General features: G+C 40.4%; 1 protein-coding gene across 1 annotated transcript in view; it reads left to right on the top strand.

Moving 5' to 3' along the window:
* Positions 1 to 25,601, top strand: part of URB2 (URB2 ribosome biogenesis homolog) — a 95,794-nt gene that overhangs the window by 21,598 nt on the left and 48,595 nt on the right. Inside the window, exons 4-5 of the mRNA XM_089668553.1 lie at positions 6,058 to 9,367; positions 11,922 to 12,082. Coding sequence (XP_089524679.1) covers positions 6,058 to 9,367; positions 11,922 to 12,082 — 3,471 coding nt within the window. The remainder of the gene's footprint in view (positions 1 to 6,057; positions 9,368 to 11,921; positions 12,083 to 25,601) is intronic.

Raw genomic sequence — 25,601 nt, 5'->3', positions numbered from 1 at the left:
TAGTGAACTATGCTGGCCAGCAGTACCAATAATCACACAAGAAAAATGTATAGTTACCCACAAGAATTACTCAGCATATGTTTCATTTACTAGTTTATATGGCACTGACGTATTCCTCTAGTAGTTTACAAAGAATGCTGAATAATTCTAACCAGTACGTGCTCTTGACAGAAACAATACAATGTCACTACCACAGTCGGTTACATGCAGTAAGGCAAATTATGCTTAAAGGTATATGTAAACCCTCACCTTGTAAAACAACCCATTCAGTTTAAAATAGAAATTAAAGGCAAAATATTTGTGAATAGATAGAAAAAAAGTATATATATGGGGGGGGGGGGGGTCAGGAGAATTCTGATCTTTGAAGGACAGCAGGCTGGGTTCACAGCACAACTAGAGAACTGACTACAGTGTGTTTTCCTGCTTAGGTGTGGTTAGTTTTTATTAGGAGAGCAGAAGGACTGACAGGAACACCAGGGATTTCACACACAGGAAGCAATACAAAGAGAACAGGATACATTTTCATACATGTACATGCTACAGAAGGCACATATCAGTTTATGTACTCTTTAATATGCATAGAAAATTAATGTCAAAGTCCTGGGGCTGGATTCACACTTCAGCAAACCCTTGTGGTGCATTAATGTTCATGCACTGTAGCAGATGTGTGAATAGACTCTGATGGTAAATGCATCAAAATGCATGTGAAATATGTGTATTGCCATCCAATAAGACGTACTTTGCAACTCATGTTAATAGCATTTTGATTTTTATATTGATTTTAAAATAATACTTATAAGGGGGTAAACCGCATAGGTGTGAATAGGCCCTTATGAAATGCATTGTTTGACAATGTAACTTTAGTGAGTATTGATATTGGTCCCCCAGCCCTATATAAAACATGAACCCTTTCACTGCCCAGTCCGTATGGCGTATGGACCTACAGCACTGCTTCCAGCTGGACAGCTCTGATAAGCAGATGACAATCTGCTGATCAAAGCTATTCACCTAAAATGTGTCCCCGAAACATGCAGAATAAATTGCACTTAGTTGTGGTCAGAGCGGTTAGAGTCTGCACACCCAAAATCTCTTCCTTAAAATAAATAAAAAGGACATTCCATGCCAAAAAGGAACATTCCTGCTGCTTCTTTCGCCATTGATAGGTGGCTCAGGTTGCTTGATTTCAGGGCTTACTCCCTCAAGAAACAGGTTCCTTTGTTGCCTATCACGGCCCATTCCACCAGGTCTGTCAGTGTTTTTTTAGGATTTTTAGCATCGAACATCCATTTGAGGTTTGCAAGACCACCATCTGGTCTTCTGTTCATACTTTTTTAGAGTATTATTGGGTAGTTGTTCAGGCCTCTGCTGATGCTAGCTTCAGTCACTAGATACTTCAAGCTGTTATCTACCATGAAGCTGTTGACCTTTCCTTTTGTGGGCCTGTTTTGCTGCTATTTAATATGATCTTGTCCACCCCTCTAGTTTGTTTGGGGAAGTCCCAAGATCTATGAATTCCGGCCCTTTATTGCAGCAGACCACAACTTCCCCAGCACCAGGGACCAGCCTTGTGGAAGACAACACCTCCATGGATCTGGGGGGGTGGTGGGTGTTGGCGGTGCAGCCTGTCACCTCGGGGGGAAGGGGGAGGTTTGTGTAGCCTGTCACCTGAAGTCAGCTCAGTATTAAGACCCACAGGACATGGTGTTCACTCTCTTATAGTCTGTGGCGGTGTATTGGTCTCACCAGTGCTCTATTACAGTCCTGTTCCTGGCCCAGCTCTTCTCCCTCCCTTCCCCCCTCCTCCTCCTCCCCCTTCCCCTCCTCCTCCTCCCCCTTCCCCTCCTCCCCCTTCCCCTCCTCCTCCTCCCCCTTCCCCTCCTCCTCCTCCCCCTTCCCCTCCTCCCCCTTCCCCTCCTCCCCCTTCTCCTCCTCCCCCTTCCCCTCCTCCTTCTCCCCCTTCTCCTTCTTCTCCCCCTTCTCCTTCTTCTCCCCCTTCTCCTTCTTCTCCCCCTTCTCCTTCTTCTCCCCCTTCACCTTCTTCTCCCCCTTCTCCTTCTTCTTCCCCTTCTCCTTCTTCTTCCCCTTCTCCTCATCTCTCTTCCTCCTCTTCTGGCATGTCACAGATGGGATCATAGAGAGGGAAGGGAGTAGTGGTGCTGGGAGAAGGGGAGCAGGCGCCCCCTGTTGGTTGGAGGTAGGCAGTGCAGGTTGTGCTGGCTCCTTCACTCACTGCCTACTCCCTGACGTGCAGTTGGACCCCCAGCAGGGGCAGGACCAGCACTGGTCTGCAGCCTGGGGGTTGGGGACCTCTGTTGTACTGTATGATTAACCTCCCTAGCGGTTTAATTATGTCAGTATTTCTGTGCTCAAAGCGGTACATTGTTTGCAATGGAAATATGTTGTTTTATATTGTGGGCCTGTAATTCTTAGGAATAACTCACTGAAATCTGTCCGAACAAGAGTCTTGTATAACATCCCGGGTATGATAAAATTTGAAACACGAAATCATAAATTATAATATAATAATCATAAAAAAATAATATAATACATTTAATTCAATAATGTAATCAAACCAAAAACACTGAAATTTGAAATAGAGCGCCAAGTTCGCACATCACTGAGCTGAATTGCAAATCGTTTTCAGTGTCTGATGACGAGTTTCCCCTACGAGTGGTTCTAATTTACTATCGCTGTTCTCTAGCTGGTCTAAAACCACTTTTGACCTAAAGGGACGCTTTTTGGATGCCATGGATGTTTCTCAGTTTCCAGGCAGAAAGAATGGTAAAATGCAAGCACGGCACAGGACAAAGCACTCGGGACAAAATGTATGTGAAATGGTTTGATACAGTAATGTAATACTATCAGATTTTAGTGTGAGTGAATGTCAAATTTTAAAATTTTTGAAATTCCCGACGGTTTCGTCCCCCGTACGTCCTGACGCATGGTGGCTTGTTTTCTTAATCGGGCGCATTTGACAGGGTGACAACACAGGATGGCATTTTTGAAAAAGGGACAAAGTGTTGTCACCCCATAACAGTGCCTAAACCAGGGTCTTCGTGTCAGGATCACCAGGTATTATTTAAATTAAAGCTGTAGGTTAAAAACGGATTGAAAATTGTTTTTGAAAAAACATTTGAAAATACAATAACCACTTGGTGACAAAATCAAACAAATATGCGGTCTCGCAGAACTGGGCTTTTTTCCATGAGGCCGCATATTTGTGTATCTGTACGGCACGCTCCCAGAACAAAGACTGGGGTGTCACAGAGAGCCCTGGGTCCTGTACTAATAATTGGGACCCGAAACTCTCGATTGTGGGTCACCAGATCGCTGTGATAGCCTCTGATTGGCTATCACAGTGATCAGTCACTCCTCTCCTGTGTTTTCTTTCTCTCTGTGAATGGAGGAAGAAATACATTGTATCTCTCTCGCTCCTTGCAGAGAGAAAAAAGTGTGTAAAAAAATAAATATTAAAAAATATCAAAATAAAGAACAAATACCTAGCTCAAGGTTTGATCTAGGTCAGTGCCATGGTTAGTGTTTGGGTCAAGGTCAGGGTCAAAGGTAAGGATTTTAAAAAAATTAGTATCAGCGTCAGGGTTTTAGGTAGGACAAAAATAAAAAGTTAAAAGCATAATGCGCACTATTGTTTCTGGGCTGTACTACGGGTACAAACAACAAATAACATACACATATGTGAAATCACTGCAATCATCAGGAGCTGGAGAATTTATTTGGGATTGTTGTTTGGTGGTAGGTTATGATAGTAACAAGAAACACAAAAAAAAGTTTTTTTTTTACTATATTGGGCCAATTTTCCTTTTGATAATAAAAGAAAATCAGGAGATATCTATTACCATTTATCATCAAATAAAAGCCCAGTTTGTCCTGAAAAAAAAACAAGGTATAATTGGATGTACAAAGTGGATATGATGATATGTACGGTTTTATTATTACATGTCCAAGTTCCAAGATTTTAATTGGGAATTAAGATTTGTTTTACCTTATAGGCGCGGAGTGGTTTATATATTTAGGATTCTCAGATACTAGTGTGTTGGTTTACATATACTCTTACTGTGCATTTGGTACACACAATCACAGTTTTAGGAGAAAGGTAGAGCTGCTTTTCATGCTAGTCTGTTATAGTTATTTACCACTTAGAGAGTAGCTTGCGAGTCATATGAAGATTTGTTTATATTACTTTGATTTTAATGGATGAAAGAGAATCATGAAACTATTTAGGTATATTTCCTTCTAGGAAACCGAAATATGCTTCCATATATATATATATATATATATATATATATATATATATATATATATTACAGTGCTCAGCATAAATGAGTACACCTCAACAGATTTGACAGAAAACCTTTACTTTCCTTTCAGAATCAACATTTTTTTTGGGACACTGTACTGCAAAATATTACCACAAATGCAGGCCATTGATTGCAAACTAGATTTGTTAATTTGCACACACAAAAAAGTATTTTCCTAACATTCATTCAAGACCATGTTGCAAAAATGAATACACCCCAATGAAAGTCTTAGGTGCAAAGCTAAATTTTAGACAACAAAATTCTAATTAACAAGAATTCAACTACAGGCGAGTCTAATTATTCATTAAACAGGTGTCCAGCAGACAGTTGATTATAAAAGGGCGTTACTGAAAGAAAACCCCTTCCCATTTCATGCTGTCAGCAATGGCACCACATGGAAGAGAAATGTCATAAGGCCTGAGAAAGAAAATAATTTCTTTACACTAAAAAGGTGAAGGCTACAAGAAGATCAGCAAAGCTTTACTAATCAGTCAGGATACTGTTACAAAAGCGATGCAAAAATTTAACAAAGATGTAACTGCAACTATCTCACAAAGACGTCCAAGCTGTCCATGGAGGTTAACACCTCGACAGGAGCATCTTCTGCTGAGAAAAGTTGAAGAAAATCGCCATGCAAGTTAACTGCAGTTAGCTAAAGAAGTAGAAAACCAAACTGGGGTAATAGTTTCTCGTGACACAATATGGCGTACGCTGCAGAGGAATGGCATGCATTGGTGTCGTTCACGAAATAAGCCTTTCCGAAAGCCAATGCACAAAAAAGCCGCCTAGAGTTTGCCAGGGCCCATGCTGAAAAAGATGACTACTGGGACCCTGTATTCCTGAGTGATGAGACCAAAATAAATGTTCTTGGAACTGATGGCTTCAAAACTGTATGGTGTTGCAAAGGGGAGGAGTACAAAGGAAAATGCATGGTGCCTACAGTGAAACATGACGGTGGCAGTGTCGTCCTGTGGGGCTGCATGAGTGCTGCTGGTGTCGGAGAGCTACATTTTATTGATGGTAACATGAATTCACAGATGTACTGCTGTATATTGAAAGAGAAGAAGCTACATCACTCTATGCCCTCGTCGTCATGCACTTTTCCAACATGACAATGATCCAAAACACGCATCTAAGGCCACTGTTGCATTTCTGAAGAAGAGCAGGGTGAGAGTGATTAAGTGGCCAAGTATGTCTCCTGATCCGAACACCTATGGGGTATTCTGAAGAGACAAGTTGAGCATCACTCTCTATCCAACATCCGGGCTCTAAAAGAGGTCGTTCTTGAAGAATGGAAAAAGATAGATGTTGCATTATGTCACCAACTTATTCATTCCATGCCTAGAAGACTTGTTGCTATCCTTCCAAATCATGGAGGTCATACAAAATACTAAATGTAGTAGTTTTTTTTATGGGGGGTGTATTCATTTTTGCATCAACTAATTTGAGTAAAATTGAAGGTTTTGTAATCTAAGTTATATTATTAACCTTACTTTCATGTAATGATCTAAACAAATGTTCTATAAAACTCAGTTTTGTCAAATTTTGGAAATTGTTCTTGTTCTTTGAGATATTGATTAAAATCTTACTTTTCAAAAGGGGTGTACTCATTTATGCTGAGCACTGTACCTTAAGAAATGTATTATTATTATTAATAATAACAAATGTTATGTATTAAATGTTTATTCTGGTTATTAGCATTGTACAGTTCATTTATGGGAATTTGTTTTATTTTTAGGTTATGAATGACTTCATTGCTTCATCAATGCAACAAGGCCCTCCAGCTGGCATCACAACTATTTTAAGCTGCTGTCAAACTGTTCTTTCTACTCCTGCCCTTGCTTATGTCTACACAACAAAATATGAATTGATAGTAGACTTATTAACTAAGCTGTGCACATTGGCTTGTCATTACTTGAACATCCCATCTGAACAACTCCTCACAATCCAAGTACTTAAAACCCTACACTTGTCTTTCATCCAGTATCTACAAGTACAGAGACAGCAAAGTAATCCAAATAGAGTTTTTACATATGTAATGGCACATCTTTTTCAGCCATGCTTGCTGTTAAGGAATACCTTGAATGCTCGTGTTTGGGGTAAGGATGAGGATAGTCAAGTACGCCACCAACTAATCAAGGACCTCCGCAGTAACATTGAGACTGTTCTTTACAGTGCCCTTTTTCAACCGGAACTTCTGGCTTCATACAAAGAAGAGCTTCTTTCTGAAGGAGACAGATCAGAAAAGAAAAAGATATCACCAAAAATACTTCTGACACCTGTATCCTCCATCTTGGCAAAACTGGAGGATAGCACGTTCTGTAACCCAGACGCCTATGCTTCACTGTTAGCCAATTCCGTTTCTCTTGTGTTTAAATTGTTTTTGGACTCATATTGCAAAGATGGAAAAGAAATATTCTGCTTTCACATGCTTGTCAAGCTGTTTGATTGCCTTAAATCATCTATTCCACTTAGGCCTGAAGACAAAGCAACATCTTCGTGCTACTCTACAGGTCTTCTTGCATTAGAGCAGCTACTTAGCCTAGCTCTCAGTCATGATATCTACAATGTTGCTGAAGACCACATAAGGTATAAGGATATTCAGTACCAGTTCTATCATAAGCTAGCAGAAATGCTAATATGCAGCCCCTGCACCTCTTCACAATCTTGGTTTCGATGCTTGAAAAATTTAATCTTATTAAATCACATGATTGTTGAACCAGATCTTGATGACCTATTATCATGTGCATGGATTGATGCAGACATTTCAGATCTGCGCATTAGGAAAGCACAGGAAGCTCTAATTTCAAGTCTTTTCCAGACCTATACTAAACTTCGGCAGTTTCCAAAACTGTTTCAGGAAGTTGTGATATTGATATGCCGTCCTGCAGCTGATGAATTAAGACAGCCGATTCTTACTTCTAGTCTGAGTGAGAAACTCTCAGATTTTCTTATTCAGCTTCCACCTAATCAAATTTTAGATGTGTGGGCCACTGTTTTGAAAAAGTGTGGTTGTGACATCCTTCCAGATATTAAAGATGACCCAGATGTTTGTTTGAAATTGGTCTCTCTCAGCTCTCTTCTGCATTGCTTGTTGTTTAACATGAAGAGTTTAGACAATTATACTCCAACGCCTGTTCTAGTAAGGTTCAATGATCTCATGAAACAAATGATGGATAATCTGATATTGCCTACTCTAATTCTTGTTCAGGAGGGTAGTGTACAGACTGTATCTGTGGCCTGGCTTCCCAAAATCTGTGATGCTGTCCTTTTGCTTCTCTATACATGGATAGAAGTAAATACTGTGACTAAACTGAATTGCAATAAATATGTTTCACAGATAAGAGAACTGCCCCTCCTTTTGGAATCATCTATTGAAGGGTGGGATTTTTCATTGTTCTGTGGAGATAAAGATTGTTGGAACAAAATCTATAAACATTGCACTGAATCAACTCCAGTCAGCATGTTTTACCTGGAGCTGCTTTCTATTCAGAAAATGAAATATATTCTCATGCATTATGCATCCCCAACTGAATCCATGCAACTTACTCTTCAGAATGCTGCATTTCTAATTATCCATCCTGTTAGTGATCTTAAGGTGCTGAAACATCACAAACCTTGGACTGGAAGTGCTAACTTGGTTGATACAAGTTCCTTCCATTTAGCTCACTGGCACCTCATTGTATCAAATCTTCTAATTATCCTCCCATATATTCCACTGCCAAATATCTACAATATCGCAGATTTTCTGCTGGAAACAATGCTGTCTACACAGTACACAAAAGATCAAATTGATAAAGAAAGTTCAGTTTTGTTTGAGGATATTTCACTGGCTTTCTTGAAAAGTGATCATTTTTCCGAGCTGCCTGTATTGCAATGTGCATTTATAACCAGCATTATTAACAAGTGTGCCATGGCTCTAAAAGAGAAAAATGTTTTACATGTTGTTTGTGATCTTCTCTCTGCTAAAGACTTGCATTGGCATGAAGATTTTCTTTCAACCTACAGTAGAGGAAATAAAATATCTACCAGTGATGTGGCAGATGCATTCAATTCTAAAATCTCTGAATGTGTAACAAATTTAGAGACTGTTGTACAGTGTATATTATCATTGACTAATGAAACGAAATTTGTTGAATTATCTATTTCTGAAATAAACCATATAACCAATGTTATAGAAGTTATTTCAGCATTAAAACCTGACAGCTTGACACCCTCAGACCAGTGTCGCTGCTTTTTTCTGCTGTTGTCTATAGCAAGGGCAACGTCCCTTAGGAGTCTCCAACTTGCTGGTGTTTGTTATAGACTTATGATATGTCTTTTAAATGGTAAACATGCCAAATCAATATTCAAACTGCTCTTTGCTAGTGACATTCTAAAAACTTGTATGATATGCTTTAAGCCAGCTGAATTGGAGTTTTATGATGACATGGAGAACAAACAGTACTGGCCTGAATTTGTTTCCACTATACAGTCTTTTTTTGACACATTGCTTGCTTTGGTCTTAGAGCGAAAACAGAGCTGTCTCTTGAACTTAGAGAAATTTGCAGAATTTGTTTTTGAATTTGTTCCAAATCCCAAAAGCAAAGACTGGAACTCTTGTATAGGTCAGTTACTTATTTCTGTTCTTAGTGGCTTATGCAGAGTTTTAACAACTTGCATCCAAGAACACATTGTGGATAAAAAAAAGACTGAAACCTTTTGTACTTTGCTGCAGCAGTCCATTAGTACTATGAATATAGTTGTTCAGCAATGCCTGAAGGTCAGTGCCCCAGCTCAGATTTTACCTTCATTTCTTGTATCCTGCACAACCACTGTCCTTGAAGCAGAGCTCAGTTGCCAAGATAAAATCAAAGCTCAGAACATTGACTTTTACAAATGCTTCTGCTTGCAAATTCTGAGAGAACTTCCATATGCCGAGAAACAAACTCTGTTTCTGAAAGCTGCCTTTCGCTATTTGGCATCTGCTATTACTGTAGAAGAAATCTATGCGGCCCAACAAATGCTAGTCACCTCTATATTTAATTCTGTGAAAAAGCTGCTATCTAGTGAGTATTTTTCTTTTTTTTTTTTCTTTTTTAATTATGTATAAAATAAAATTTTCAATCTATTTTGTTTTCTACAGTTAAACTAAAGCATGTGTGTGCCTGCCTGCTTGTGTGCTTTTCTGCAAAGGTATCCATGATAGGCTGATTCTTATTGCTTCTCCAAGATGAAGCTAGTGCCTTGGGAATGTTCTCATCAATGCATACTTGACCAATGCAAATTTGTATGTTTTGTGCTATATAATCTAAAAATCAAACCTACATTTCCTGTCCATGGCTATCTTTAACCAAGGTGTGTGAGAACTCTTCAGACTGATTTAACAATAAGGACGGGGTAAGATAACTTCCAGTATCTGCACAGTCATTCTTCTTTAGAAAATATAAATCATCTGACATCATCTATATCAGGATTAGCAAAGCTTGTGGCAAAAGCATACTTCAAGGTGATTTTGCTCTGTGAGAAGTGACATGTTGGTATCTGTATTGCTTAAAGGAAAAAAATTCACCTTTGGGAGATGTTACAGGTTCCACTCGTTTTTAGCTGCTGCCTGTACATCCCGTACAGGCAAGCATATATACGGACAGGTCTGCAGGAGAACTGCACGGCACCAATGATCTGCTGATCACTGGTGCAATGCTTTACAGGCTCCTGCAAGAAAAATAATAAATTCACATTTTTTTACCCTTTAAATCCCAGCTAATGGATTTTATTTTTAATGTTGACTTAAAGGTAAAACACACTTTTAATCAGATAACCCACCACTATCTTTGTATTTGTTGACTGATTGCACCTGTAGACTGACAATGCAGATGGCACCTTCTCTGCTAGGACAGAAGAAAATGTTGCATTTTCCTTCTCTTTAGTCATTCAGGGCTTCATATATAGCAGGGATAGGTAACCTTAAAGAGTTGTAGATCTACCTGAACAATATTCAAGAAGTCCAATATCACCAGGCACAGTGTTGCCTCCACACACCTGATTTAAATGTTTAATTGCCATACTACCATGTCGCAATCGCTTGCATTGCACAGCAATCACGGATTAAAATCAGATGGTGAGAAGGCAACCTATTGCCTTTCCATCACCTGTCAAACACACTTGGATCACTTTTCAGAGGAATAGCAGTGTCTGCTGCAAGTGTGAATGAACCCTTAGTTGTATTTGGCAGTGGCACCCTTAGAGCTCATTCACGCATAAAGTTGGGGGGGTAATACAACCATGCATTTTAATTGCAGTTTTACCGCCCCTAATCCCTACTCCCTTTTAGCTGCTGAGGCAGCAACCAAAGATGTACACATGCAGAAGCAGGAATTAAACCCCCTGTTGCTTTTGGTGGGTGCAACCACCTGCCAGTCGCGACCCATTCAAGTAAATGGGGCCACTCTGCAAGCGCCCCACAATTCCATGCTTCCGCGGGGTCCAAGGGGTTAAACCAGGTGGTGAGAAAGCAACACAATGTTGCCTATTTTATCCCCTTATTTGTTGTACTGCAGAGCACTTGCAGAGTGGCCTCATTCACTTGATCAGGCCATGCTTGGAAGGTGCTACACCCACCATACATGACAGGGCGTATAACTCCTGCTGCAGCTGCGACGTGTACACACATGGCCACTGCAGCCAAAGGGTGTGGTAAAGGGGTGGTAAAAACACGTCTTAACTATTTGGTTATACCATCTTCAAACTGCAAATGTAAATGAACCCTTACTGTTCTGAGCCCCCTATAGGGCTGCTTAAACACTGATGTGCTGAAATTTACCTGCAATGTGAGAGCAGTGCAGTGCATCTGCAAATTTCCTGGGTTAGCTGCACTTTGTTATGCTTAGCCATAGACTTCTATTATATTCTGCAGGTGTGGCACACTTTCTGAAAGCGCACCAAAACTCTTGCATAGAAGAGTTTTGATGCGCTTTAAGAGTGCACCAAACCCGTAGGACATAATAGAAGTCTATGGCTAAGCATAACAAACCCGCAGGAAAGCTGCAGGTACACTGCACTGCACCCATGGTGTGGGTAAATTGCAACTTATCAGTATGAAAGCAGCTTTATACTATTATGCTCCGTGTATTGCTTCATACTGACCTGAAGATATCTTCTTTACTGCTGCTGGCCATTCTGGAGACTGCTAGCCGGGATAAAAGGTGAAGTGCAGTTTTGTATCACTCTGCATGAGACAGGAGCCAGCACTACAGAGGAGGCATCGTCTTTTGCTGCTCTTGCTCCCTACTACAGCTCCAACTTTACAAGCAGTCTCTCTGCATTGCACTCCGATGCCCTGGGATAGTGTGTCAGCAAGCCCAGACCGCAATCTATCAGTCACCTGGTAGTATTAGATCGTGATCTACAGGTTGCTGACCCCCGATATATAGCCTAGTGATATAACAGCTCTCTCATACCTTGCACAGATATGGATAAATGAAGTATGTTGTAGTTGTGATTGTGAGGTATTTCTTCTTTGGTCTGTGTCTTTTTCCTGCTCATCATGTGCATACAATGTGTGTGTGGAGAGACATATAATTTGTTTTCAGTGTACACTTAAATAATACTTTCTTCTCTTAGGTCCCTGGATCAATAATGAGATTGTTCAGAGTGTAGAAAGGGAGCTATATGACTTATTCAGTCAGATGATGGAGTGCTGTAGCTGTGAAGAATTTAACACAGTTCTACAATCTACACTTCAAGGACTAGAAGTCAGCAATCTGTGGGAAAACAACAATAAGGTTAACTTTTTTTTTGTATCCTTTTAAGTGTAAATGTAATGTCAATGTAATGTAAATCTTTCTATTTGCTTTATTTAGTGGCATTTAACACTTTTATGACCAGAGCACATTGAAGCCTAGATGGCCAGGCCAGCTTCAACATGCATAATTTACCTTGATAATAAAGTTACTGCTAATTTACATATTTAAATAATTTGAATGAATGTTAAGGCTCCATGCACACTAGCTTATTTTTAGGCTCCTAGCAGCTAGTTATGAGTATTTTTTTTCCTGTCCCTAGAAGCAAATAGTGTTATGTGTCCATGCACACTATTGTAGAAGTGGTTTTTAAGCTTCATCTTCTAGGAGTAGAAATAAAGCACTTTTTTTTCTGTGCGTTTTTGGGAGCAGTTTGCCTGAAAAAAAAAAACACGGAATGCTCCTAAACGCTACTAAAATGCACCTAACGGCTTTTTTCTATCTTTTTCACCCATACATGTATTGTAAAAACGCTAACACTCCTGAAAGCTTCTAAAACTACTAAGAAAATGATTTTACATCCTTTTTTTTTTTTTTTTATCCAGCTTTTTTCTAGCATCTTTTGATCTTAAAAAAAAAGCTAGTGTGCATAGAGCCTACAGGCTCTATAGGGCTTTTATTTGGTGCAGTATTTCAATAAAATGGTACAAGTAAATAATTATATACATATTGCGGGTGGGAAGGTGTTAAACATTTGGGTTGAAAATCAGACGCAAATCATTATTTTTTTTTCTTAAGCTAGCAATACACTTGGCAATTTGGGAGCTTTTGTTCAAGTTTTCAACCATAATTATCTGTCACAAATGGTCAATAATTTTCCACTCCTTGATCAAAATTGCATTTGTTTCTGCTGTTCATTTGATAGAATTTATATAGTTGGCAAGGTTTAAAAAAAGACACCAGTCCATCCAGTTCAAACTGTGTGGGTGTGTGTATGTTTTTTTTATTCTCTACCACTTCTCATGTCCCTCTCTGTTGTGTTTGCCAAGATACCCATCTAAAAGTTTTAAATTATCAACACTTCCCGCTGATACCACTGATTGTGGAAGGGAGTTCCACCGTTTTAACAGTTAAAAAAAACAAAACAAGAAAAAATGTATGCAGTTTAAGGCTAAACCGCTTCTCATCCAACTTCAATGGGTGGCCACATGTCTTCTTGGGGGACCTGAGACTGAATAGTTTTCACTATAGTTTTAATTCTTTGGTTGTTAGAACCATGCATTCCACTGAATTCTGCATAAGGCACTTTCTGTGTACCTGACTAAGAGAAAGAGAGATGGGAATAAGGAATTTATAGATTCCCCTTACACAGAACCATTCTGGTTTAAGCCGCTTACAGCTGATGAAAAGTTTCCAGTGCCACATTCTGACAATACAAGATCCAGCCAAGTCTGCATTGTTACTGCATTTGTTCCCATTTGGGATGGATTTGCTAAACAGTGGACTACACCCACAATGGATCTGCCAGTGACCCATCTTAACAGGGAAACCACCAGGCCATTTGTTCATCCTCACATTCGAGCATACTACCAACCAACAGAGTAACGGTTCTAACTATTGGGCCCTGCCATTCGTCCTATTCTGGCTGAAGACATAATTTGTCAAACAATGGCAAAATGGTCTAAATCCTTCAAAAAAGATGACTCCTGTATGAGTCTGTTGTCCATAACAATCTGTAGAGCACTCTTCTGGTTAAAATGCGGGAATGTGATCGTCCACGGATCACCTGAATTGGTCTCTTTAGGCCTACCTTTGACATTAATATCAGGGATATCACTGGAGGCTAGATTGTTTACCTGCTTCAGCAGAAGTCTATGGCAAGGTCCACAGCTTTTTCCTTTTCATCCCCCTACTTCAAGAGTAGACATACTCAGGTTTTCCAAGCCTGGTTTCCCATTCCCCCTGAAGGTAGAGAGTAAGAAGCCTGCTAAAACCTCAGGGAAACTTAATTAGCATAAAGGTGTTCCCCAGTTTTCTAAGTGAGGGGGCATTTGTTCCTTCCTTGTTGGACCTTGGGCTGTGTGATTTCAGGCATTTAGATACAGAGAATGCCCTTTCAGGATTACAGACTGAAACCTTGCCAACAGTGTTCTCTTCAGCCTGGCACCTTCTACCTTCCTGTGCCACCGCACACACTAAAAGACCTCTGTCCCCTTAAGGGTTTCCTGGACCTAAAGATACTTGTCCTAGCTCCTGTGCCAGTTCGATATTCGCTCTTTCTCAATCTGCATTTGCTTCTATCTAATAGAGACGACGCTTGGCTCTTTTGAGTCATATAAGTCCAATAGATTTATATGGTACCCATCAAATCTACTATCTCTGTTCCTTCCCAGAAGGACCATCTGACTTTTGTGTTCAGTCAGGATGCATATTCACTGAACATCATCCTCCCATAACGCCCATTAAGGAATGTTTAGAGGACCTCCTGTGGAGTAAACAGATGACATAGGCTCCAGTGGACAATGTGGTACTTGGGTCTCCAAGATTTGGCTGGATCTTGTATTGTCAGAAAGAAACGTTTCATCACCTGCAGGTAGGTTATACCAGAATGGTTAGGGGAATCTACAGAATGCTTGCTCTTATCTACCTTTCCCTTAGTCAGAGTTATAGCACCAAAACCCAGAATAAACTTTTTTAAATAGTCCGTTACAGGGGTGATCAACCTGCTCCTCTTAGGCATTTCATTTTGTTAGGAGCTTAATCATAGAGTGGTCAGGTCAGGGAACTGCTCATCTCTCAGGTGTAGCAGGAGAATTATGCATTGGAAAATCCTCACCTGCTGTACTCTAGTCTCTTCTCAGACCCTTCTGCTGTTGTGGATCAGGTTTATAAGCATAATGAAATGTCTGCCTTGAGGAACAGTTTTATCTTAATCATACAGTACAGGACACAGACAACTTGTTCATACACCATGAGATATAGGTTTGTACCTTCAGGTGATTGAACACTGGCAAGCTTTTAGGACACACCCTGAGCCACCTTTCCTATAACTCTATGCCACTCTGTGAATCCTCAGTTTTTTGCTAGTGTCTGAAGGTGATGGGCCTCTTCTCTTTTCTTTTTTTTTTGTATTCTTCAATCAACCCTCACTGTTTTGAAATGGCTGCACAGAAGCAGTGTATACAGATTGGTGCAACCTCGGTATAATCTTGGGAGCCGTACTCAGATCCCGTGCTGTGGGGATGACCTGTAATTTTGCTTAGAACACTGTATCTTGGATGGGGCACTCACCTTGCAATGCGCTCAGGGTGCTATACAGATTCAGGGCTGTTGTCCATTGCGATGGAACCCAGTCTCTGAAGACTCATTTGTGGGCATGGCCACTGCTGAAGGATTTTAGGTACAGTCCAGCATCTTGGGCAAGTAAGACAGGATTACCCTGTATCCTGACTGTTACTGTGAAATTGGGGCTCTGTTTGGAATGTATCCACTTCACAGTACAGCTTTTTCAAACTTGGCATTGAAATTCAACCACTCAGAACTCAGTCTCGGGTGTTACATCACACTGTTGATCACACACTTTAATTCCACCTAGAGCCCTTATAAGGTACATGGGCGCTTGCTCCTGCCCTTTCGCCATGAGGATTTAATTGCAGGATGGTCTACACCTGGGTTATCACATAGTCCTTCTGGACACGCTTACCCTATCTCCCACACTCTACATCATGAGTACCCCACAAGCTAAACCCCCCACTTGTAGCTATGGTAGAGACCAGTCAAAAGGGTGTCAATTAGGGATGCAGTAATATATCGAAATGTTTTGCCAGAAAATAGTGTTATCGGCATTTTTCCATTGGGAAAAAAGGTGCCGATAATGGTCACCAAAAACGCACAATTTTGCTGCGAATTTACCCACAATTTTGCTGCGATTTTACTACATTTAGGGTGCATTTTTCATAGGTCACGTGATTCAAATAACATATCAAAATGCAACACTTGTGCATTTTTGATGGGTTTTTAATGCATTTCAGGCCTGGTTCACACCAATGCAGTTTGTGTTTTGTCCATTTTGCAGTGTTTTGTGTTTTTGAACGCTGGTTTTTGACACTTTTTTGATGTGGTTTTTTTTTTGGATGTTTTTTTCTTTTTGGCTAACCTTTTGCTGGACAGATTAAAAACATACTACAACAACACATGTGCAGTTTTGTGTGTTTTTAAGGCCTGGTTCACAACAAGGCAGTTTGTGTTTTGTGTTTTTCCACGCACGTTTTTGACACTTTTTTTGATGCAGGTTTTTTTTTTTTTTCTCTTTCTTTTTGGCCAACTTGTTGCTGGACATTAATGCAAAACGCACTAACAACGCAACATGTGTGCGTATTGGTGCATTTTCAATGCATTTCAGGCCTGGTTCACACCAACACAGTTTGTGTTTTGTCCACTTTGCAGTGCTTTTTGCAGTATGTTTTTGCTTTTTTACACACACATTTTTGACACTTTTTTGATGTGTTTTGCATTTTTGTTTGGGGAAGCCAACTTGTTGCTGGCAGATTAAAAACACAAAATGCATAAAAAACGTACTACATGAGTTTTCTGCAGCATCTCCATTGAAGTCTATTGAACCAAAAATGCAACATTTTGCTTTTAAAAAAGTCACTGACCCTTTCCAAAGATGCAGCAGCTCAAAAAGCATAGATGTGAACGCGCCCGAAGGAAACCATTTTAAATGGACTGCGAAAAGCCCTAAAAAATGCATTGGTGTGAACCAGGCTTCAACAGGGAGCTGCTTTTTTTGGTGCGCTTTTTTTTTATTTTTAACTCGCCAAGTATGCACCAAAAATGCGGAAAGCAGGATTTGTAACACTTGAAAAGAAAGTGCAGCGTTACAACACATGCAAATTAATATTATCAATCCATAAAACCAGCTGAACAAATCATTATAAATACATTACTCCCAATATTCTAAAATAAATATAGAAAAATGGTGATAGTCTGTGACAGGTGATGGTTACAGGAGATGTTGGTGACTTTACGTTCCAGGTGGCGAGGTGATAAAATAGTTAAAATATGCACTCACCAGATGCGTATCTTTATATACGCATATAATCAATAACCAGAGGTCCCCCTCATGGGATGGGATGGGATGGATGAGCTGAACCACTTGTAACGGACTCTCCCCCTCTTGCTATTGGTCTGGTCAGTAGTCGTCTCTCTTGGGGTAACCCTGAACGCCACCTTGGAGCTGCTCAGAAATGCGGCCTGGGTGGATTGTACTGCACCTGGCGGTTTCCTCTAGTGGTGGTAGGCTGATGTCAGCAGTATGGAAAAAACCTCCTTTGTCATGATGTGTGGGCTCTGGGGATGAATTGTTGGCTCACAGGGGAGTCAACACAAAAAGTAGCCCATAGTGCAGTATTTAAGTAAAAATAATTTATTAATCCACGTGGGTACATAAGAAAAAGTAATAAAATCAAGGTTTGTATAAGAACAAAAAGTACACTGACCGTACATAAAAGTAAAGGAGGCCACCGGACCTATATCAGGGACTGGTGGCTTGACGTCACAGCGTTATGGCCCCTTGGACGCATTTCGTGCAATTGCACTTTCTCAGCAAGGGTTTTATTCTGGTTGCTTTTTGTGCTAATAGCTGCTATACTACCATTAAGCGCTCACTGATCAGTTTGTTTTATTCAGGATTTATAACACTGCAAGGGAGGTGCAAGGGACCAGTGTGAAGACATACATTGAATTTAAAGGGATGCGGTTTTTTTGAGCCTTTGTTTTGTCTTTTTTTTTTTTTTTTTACTCATAAGTACTGCAAAAATTGCTTAATGTGAAAGCAGCCAAAAATAAATTCATAAGCATTTACATTCATTATATGAATCAATTATATATTTTCCATTTCGGTCCAAGAATTTTCATTTCTGTGCACTAGTGTCCATTCTAAACAGCGAGCAAACTTTGTTTTGCCGAAGGCCCACACAGCACTCAGCTTCAGAGTGGCAATGCATCCCTTGCAGTGGATCAGGACCCAGTTTTAACCGGTCTCAGAATATGATTCTAGCTCTATTTCAGGCATGCAACAAGCAGCATTTTCAGCATTTGTATTTCAATTCTTTGGACAGATTATGGCCTTAATAGAGCCATCTTTGTTCAGCGCTCAGAAACACCCATCTCTTCTCCTGCTCCAATTTCTCAACTGGAATCAGACCCTGATATTTATTTATTTCAGGTACTCGTATAGCGCCGTCAATTTATGCAGCACTTTACATATATATTGTACATTCACATCAGTCCCTAACCCTCAAGGGGCGTACAATCTAAGGTCCCTAACTCCCATTCATATACAAGGGCCAATTTAGACAGGTTTCAGTTAACTTACCAGCATGTCTTTGGAGTGTGGGAGGAAACCAGAGTACCCGGAGAAAACTCACGCAGGCACAGGGAGAACATGCAAACTCCAGGCAGGAGGTGCCGTGGCTGGGATTTAAACCAACGACCCTAGTACTGCCAGGAGGAAGTGCTAACCATTTAGCCACTGTGCTGCCCAGTCCTAGAGAATACAGAAGCAGAGGGAAATGAAGATGTTGAGGCAGTGTTGGAGGAAGCTGTAGAAGACTTTTCTCTTCCAGATTGCCAGTTTAGTGAAGAGAGAGCTTCATGCAACATGCTTGTTAACGTTGATAAGCTTATTGCCTCTTTCTTTCAGAGCCCTGGTATTATGTAAATTGGTCCTCTTCTATCTTGCAATGCTCCTTTTGGGTACAAAGAGACCTACAAAAACTTTCAAAATATCCCGTTTATGAACACAGATAGAATGTGCAGTCTATGACAATTGGGTCACACCTGAAAGGATCTTCACTCCTCAAAAGTTTTGCTAAACTCTATCCAGTGGAAAAAGAGTTTGAAAGAAGTGGGTTATTTCTGTGGTGGTTTCAAAGATTCTGATGACAGAAAATTTGAGACATTTGTTTAAAAAGCTCTCTTTACCTGGCCGACCCAGTCCTGCAACCAGCTCTTGCTGCTATTTTTGTGTGTCAAACTGTAGCTAACTGGACAAAGACAATGAATAACCAACATGACCCTCTTTTTCCAGGACCATGCTGTTTCAGAGCAATTATAATAATTGCCTTCTGCTCTTTTTTTTTTTTTTGTGTGTGTAAATGCCCTGGACCACATCATGTGAAAAAATATCCACAATGGCTGCAACATCCATTTGTAGGTGCAGAATCTTATGGCTAAAGGCTGAGACAGCGAAAGCTGCCTATAAAAGATGACTCACATGTATGCCCTTCTAGGGAAGATGTGTGGTTAGGCACTTGGTCAATTCATCAAAGAGGTTGCAGGTGGGAAGGTTTTACTTCCTCAGAAGAAAGTATCTAAACATCCCTCCTCGGGAGTCCCTAGCTCCTCCAAGAGTAGCAGGTCTAGGCCATGGGATCTTCTTCACCCTTTGGCAGTCCCTATATGCCACTGGAGCATGTTGGCAATAGATTTTATACTGGAACATCTACCATCTGAAGGGCATAATTTAACTTTGGTGGTGGTGGATCATCTCACTAAAATGGTGCACTTTCTTCCACTGAAAGGCACAATGTCAGCTCCTACCACTTCCAACATCTTCATTAAAGTTATTGTGAGACTCCACTGGGTAGCAAGTGACATTTTTCTGACAAAGAAGTCTATTTTACCTCCAAATTTTGGAAGGAAATTGAATATTCAATTCTCTCTGTCATCTGGCTACCAAATGCAAACAAATGGTCAAACGGAGGGAAAGAGCCAAACTCGGAAACAATATCTCGGGTGTTTTTCCATCTCTCCCTCTGGCTGACTTCACCTACAACTTCCCACACACAGTTACATTTCAGACCCCGTTCTTTGCCAGTTATGGTTAGTTATGGCGCAGATCACCTGCATGATTTAACCAGGCTTTAACTTCAAAACCTAAGTTTGGCACTTCCTTTCAACACAAGACTTGACGTGCAGAGGCCACCAAGCCTTCCCCAAAGCCCTGTTCACATTGAAGCGTGCTCTCAATCTTAAGAGTGGGGGGGCATCTGTTACAGTTTGTCTCTCTGGGACCCAGATATCCCAGACCTGTGGGTTCAATTGGTGGTTTGAAAAGGGTACAAGATAGAGTTCAAAACGCCTCACTGCTTTCTTCTTTCAAATCAACCAAAAACTTTCCCAAGACATTCAGATTTGCAGAATGCCCTGAACCACATTTTGTCCCCAGTGCCGCCACAGGACAGGTTCAAGGGATTCTACTCAAACCTGTTCATGATACCAAAGCCCAACAGGGATATTCATCCTATAGTGGACTTAAAATCCCTAAACACATTACTTCAAACTCTAAAGTTTAACATGGAATTTACAAGGTCAGTACTTCTCTGAGACAAGGGAAACACATGGCATCCATGGACATCCAAGGTACCTATTTGCATATTTTCATTTACCCACCTCATCAGCAATTTCTACTCTTTGCAGTCACTTCCAGTTTGTGAAACTTCTGCTCCCTGAATGTTCAAAATATCTTGGCATCCTTGCTTTCCCTCTTAGAATTCAGAGCATTCAAATGACAGGCTGTCTAGACAACCTTCTCCTGAAGGATTCATCTCCCTTGCAGTTCTCAGCAAGTGTTCAAGTGACCATTCGGCTGCAGCAGGTGTTTGGCTGGGTGGTCAATTTAAAGAAATCCTCTTCCGCACACTTCAAATACATTGGTCTGATCCTGGATACATCCCAAGCAAAAGTCTCTCTTTCAAAAAAGAAAGTTTTTGCTTAAAGTGTTACTAAACCCATGACCCTGCATTCACTATATCTGGTCTCCCACAGTACACAGAGCATAGAAATTACATTATTTTAGTAAATATAAACTGCTAAATACCTTTTCTCATCAGCAGTTAGAGCAGTCTTGTGACCTCTATCAGTGTCCAGCAGATCACTGGTTAAACCTTGTAGGAGGAGTTTTGCACATGCACTCTCCCAAGAAAAAAGAAAAACTCTAGCAGTACACCCCAAACTGAGCATGTGTAGCTTGCCTCCAAGGCTCTGTTCTTTCAGCAGATGGATTGGGGACTGTGGACGAAGGGGAGGATCAGAGAAGACAGGATCAAACATCCTTTTTACACAATGCAGAGAATTAACCCCTTAGGTTCCACAGTGAGTATGACAAGCATGCTTTACTGCAGACTGATTTTACTTCTGTGGGTTTAGTAACCCTTTAACCACTTCCTGTCCGGACACTTTTACCCCCTTCCTGTCCAGGGCAATTTTCAGCTTTCAGCGCTATCACACTTTGAATGACAATTGCGCGGTTATGCAACACTGTACCCATATGAATTTTTTACCATTTTTTTGAGACAGATAAAGCTTTATTTTGGTGGTATTTATTCACCGCTGGGATTTTTATTTTTCTATGTAAATGAAAAAGTCCAAAAATGTTGAAAAAAAGTGTTTTTCTTATAAAATTTTGCAAATAAATAATCTTTCATCATAAATCTTGGCCGAAATGTATTCCGTTATCTTTTTAGTAAAAAAAAATAAGCCAAATTAGTTTATAACCAAAAATTATAATTTATAATTTTTTTACATTTTATTTTATTTTCTTTATATTATTATTTTTTTTACATACTGTCACCGTAGCAGTACAGTGTCACCACAGTGACACTGTACTACTTGTGGGGGGTGATGAAGATTTTTTTTTTTTCTTACAGTGATTGCTTTTATAGCCATATAGGATGTAAAAGCAATCGTTTATCTTTCTCTTTGTCTGCATTCTTGCAGCAATTGAGAAATACTGAGTGAGCTGTGATTGGTCACAGCTTGTCACATGGTACAAGGCTGTTGTGAATAGCTTTGTACCATGTGACCTCTGTGATCATTCACAGATTTCACACGTAGTAAGCAATGATGTCACAAGTGACATCTTGCTTACTACTTTGCATGTGATCCCTGATTGGCCTATCAGTGATCACATGATCGGGACCTCGTACAGAGGTCCCGTCCAACGATCGGTGTTTCACTGTGTCCCAGGGAGTGCGCACAGCTAGAAATGGCGGGTGCCGTTTATGAACAGCAACCCGCCCCTGGAGTGCCACCGTCCTGCCGTTTATAAACAGCAGGCGGACGGCAAGTGGTTAAGTGCTCATGCTTGATAACTTGAGATCCAAGAGGAATCCCACAGTGAGATCTGTAATGAGAGTTCTGGATCTAATGGTCACCTTTCTTGAGGCAATACCTTTTGACCAGTTCCATGCAAGAATTTCCAACTAAACATTCTATCAGCATGTAAAAAGTTGGCTCTTTCCCTGAACTTACCCATGCTCCTCTCCTGCCAAGCAAGAACTTCTTGTTCAGGCGATCACTATTTTGCCCTAATAGAGGGCAAAATCTTTCCTTACCTACAAGCTGGAAAGTTCCTACAATAGACTCAAGTCTGTCAGGCTGGGGAGGAATATTTCAATCCTTAACCTTTTAGGGAATATGGTCTAGAAAGGAAACCAAACGCTCCATCAATATCTTGGAATTCAGGGCAGTCAGGTTGCCCTCCAGCACTGGACCCGTCTTCTAAAGGGGCAGTCAGAAAATGCAACCACAGTGGCATATAGCAAACTTAAAGGGGGCACGAGGAGCCTGGTTGCCGTCAAGGAAACAAACCAGATTCTCTCATTGACAGAAACTCATTGCCCAGTGATTTTTCTGCAGTCCACATCCCAGGTGTGTAAAATTTTCAAGTGGATTACCACAGCTGCCACCGCTTAGACCAAGGGGAATGGTCTGTTCATCCAGATGTGTTCCATCAGATATGACAAAGATATGGGACTCCATATGTGGACAATCTGTCATCAAATATACAGTAGTACCCCTGTTTATGGCAAGAACCAGGGATCCTCCAGCTCTGGCCTTGGATGCTCTAATCATCCCCTAGTCTCAGTTCAGGCTAATCTATGCCTTTCCTCCAGTGTGAATTCTGCCTCACCTGCTCCAGAAGTAGAGTAGTAGAAGAATGCATTGATTCTTATTACACCGAACTGGCTCTAAAGAACCTGGTACACAGCTATACTCAGACTTCAAGCAGACAGTCCTTGGCCTCCTCTCAACAGGACGAGATCTGTTATCTCAAGGCCCTCTATGCCATCATGCTTCATCTCTAGCTTTAACGGCATGACTGTTGGAAACCCAGGTTTTAAAAGATAGGGGGATTTCTGCATGTGTGATTGCTAACCTGTTGAAAACAAAAAGAAGACTACTTCTAGAAAGATGTATTATTGTATCTAGAAATCTTAATTTGCCTGGTGGGAGCGCAGTCATTTCAGTCCCAGAGATTACTTTGCAGGAAGGCTAGAATGCAATGCACAAACAGGTCTTGACCATAATCTATCACTTATTACCATAAACATGCAGGTATGGGCCTTGTCCATCCTTTTTTCAAAGGCCTTTGGCTTAGCACTCCCTTGTGAAAACCTTTTTTCAAGGTGTTTCTCGTACTAGGCCTCCCTAGTAGCACCCTGGGACCTTAAATAAGTTCTCTATGCTCTGCAGAAACCACCCTTTGAACTCATCAGGGGTATTCCCTTGGAGATTCTTGCTAGCAAAGTAGCTTTTTTGGCAGCCATTGTGTTTCAAATGTGTCTTTGAACTGGCAGCCTTTTCTTGTTTCTTGTGGTTCCAGTCTTTCATCTCAATGAGAACATTGTTATGCTATGTTTGTGCCCTGCTCCTAAGCATCCAAAAGAAACTCTTCATTGCCATGGTGAGAGCTGTTAGATCAATGGTGTCAACTTATAAGTTAAAGGGGGCCTCAAATGTGACCCCTGACATCACCAAAGGGCTGCACATAATGTTCAGTATATGTAAAGCTTGAGAGGACTGTCAGAAACTGCAAACCTAATAGAGAAAATGAGAGTATGCACATGCTACATTTTTGGCTGGGGATGTGCTACAGAAGATAATACGAAACTGGGAACATGTTACATGAGGCTAGCAGAGATTAATCGACAAAGAGAACCTCCTGCGTTGCCAATCTTGACACCAAAAACAAAACCAGAGTGGCTGCTAGCACCTAACTAAAATACCAAAATAGTGAAATAATGAACAAGGGGGATGGTGCTGCACTACTCCAACCCAATAGATAAGTGAGGAAATGAAATATATGAACAAATGCGTGTATATTGAACTATACCTCACTCTCGTGAATCAAAAAACATGAGATGAAAAAAATATGAATCATACATGTGGTAACAAAAGTATGAAAAAGGAATGAAAAAATCATCAGGGGAACAGATGCACAAACATAAATGGAATACGCACAATGCAGTGAATATTAAAGTGAATGCAACCAAAAAGCTAATAAATGAAGTGAATAAATAAATATCAAGGTACTAAAACATCTAGAATCACATGACATAAAAAATCAAATGTGCAAAAAAAAAAGTGAAATGGACGACAATGTGACCAACAACAATATATTGTGCACAGTCCAAAAAACAACTCTTGTGTTCATTCAATTGGTGACAACGTCCGATGATCACTCCAACACGCTCACCCCCACGCTGCGACCCCCAGGTGTTAACACACTTCAATGTAGCACTCAGCAGAGTGATCCTAATCACATCTGTACCCTTGGCAGCAATCCAGGAACCGTAACAATAGTGGTGGTATCCCCTCACGAAGGTAGTCAGCCAAACACCTCTCAAGCAGTCTCCATAAAGAAGTTAGAAAAGAAGGACTCCCATAGTGTAGTAAACTTGAAAATTTATTAAAATAGAAAAAGCCAAAAACCTACTTACAAACAAACACAAGTTCGGCAGACCCACAAGCATTAATCCTGCAGAGAGCACACAGGGTGTACTTGTATGGGTGTATCAAGATGGTGGCTGCTGTCTGCACTGGAAATTACGTCACAATCCTACGAGTTGCGCCACGAGTTGTGATGGGAAACTTCATATATAGAGTACAGGCAGTAATCACTTTAGGGGCAGACCGCGGCGGCCATTTTAAAGAAGTCCCAGTGACATCCATATAGATAACAGCTCTGGAACATTCTCCCATAGAGACACAAGCATTAAATATATAAAAAAAAGAAGCAACACTGTAATAACGGTGGCCATTACCTTGAAGCCCAGGCTACAACCATAAATAAAAGATTTCTGAGAACATAAAAAAGAATTATAAAACCAAGGCATAGATTATCTAAAAGCACATATATAGACAAAATCACTGCCTCACAAGGAGAAAGAGACAAATGTATATAAAAATAAAATAGATACAAACAAAATAAAAAAAGGGGAACAGATATCTAAACATCTGTAATAAAGGAGAGAGACCGGGAATCTATCACATAATCGATGGAATATGTTCTAAACCATAGAAATTGAAATGAGAGAGGAGTGACCATGAGGAACTACAAATCCAACAGTAGCCATGAAAGAGAAATAAAGATAAAAATGTATAAAGATAAAAAATATATATGTATATATAAAACTATGATGATAACAATTACACCTCTATAAGCCACCAAAAGAAGGGGGAGGAGGGGAAAGAGAAAGGGGGGAACTGTCAG

The sequence above is a fragment of the Staurois parvus genome, unplaced genomic scaffold, assembly GCF_062004578.1.
Source record: "Staurois parvus isolate SC_StPar_1 unplaced genomic scaffold, SC_StPar_1.0 ptg000059l, whole genome shotgun sequence".
In the NCBI taxonomy this organism is placed as follows: Eukaryota; Metazoa; Chordata; class Amphibia; order Anura; family Ranidae; genus Staurois; species Staurois parvus.
The sequence above is the reverse complement of the archived record's forward strand: the minus strand, read 5'-3'. Positions and strand labels throughout refer to the sequence as shown.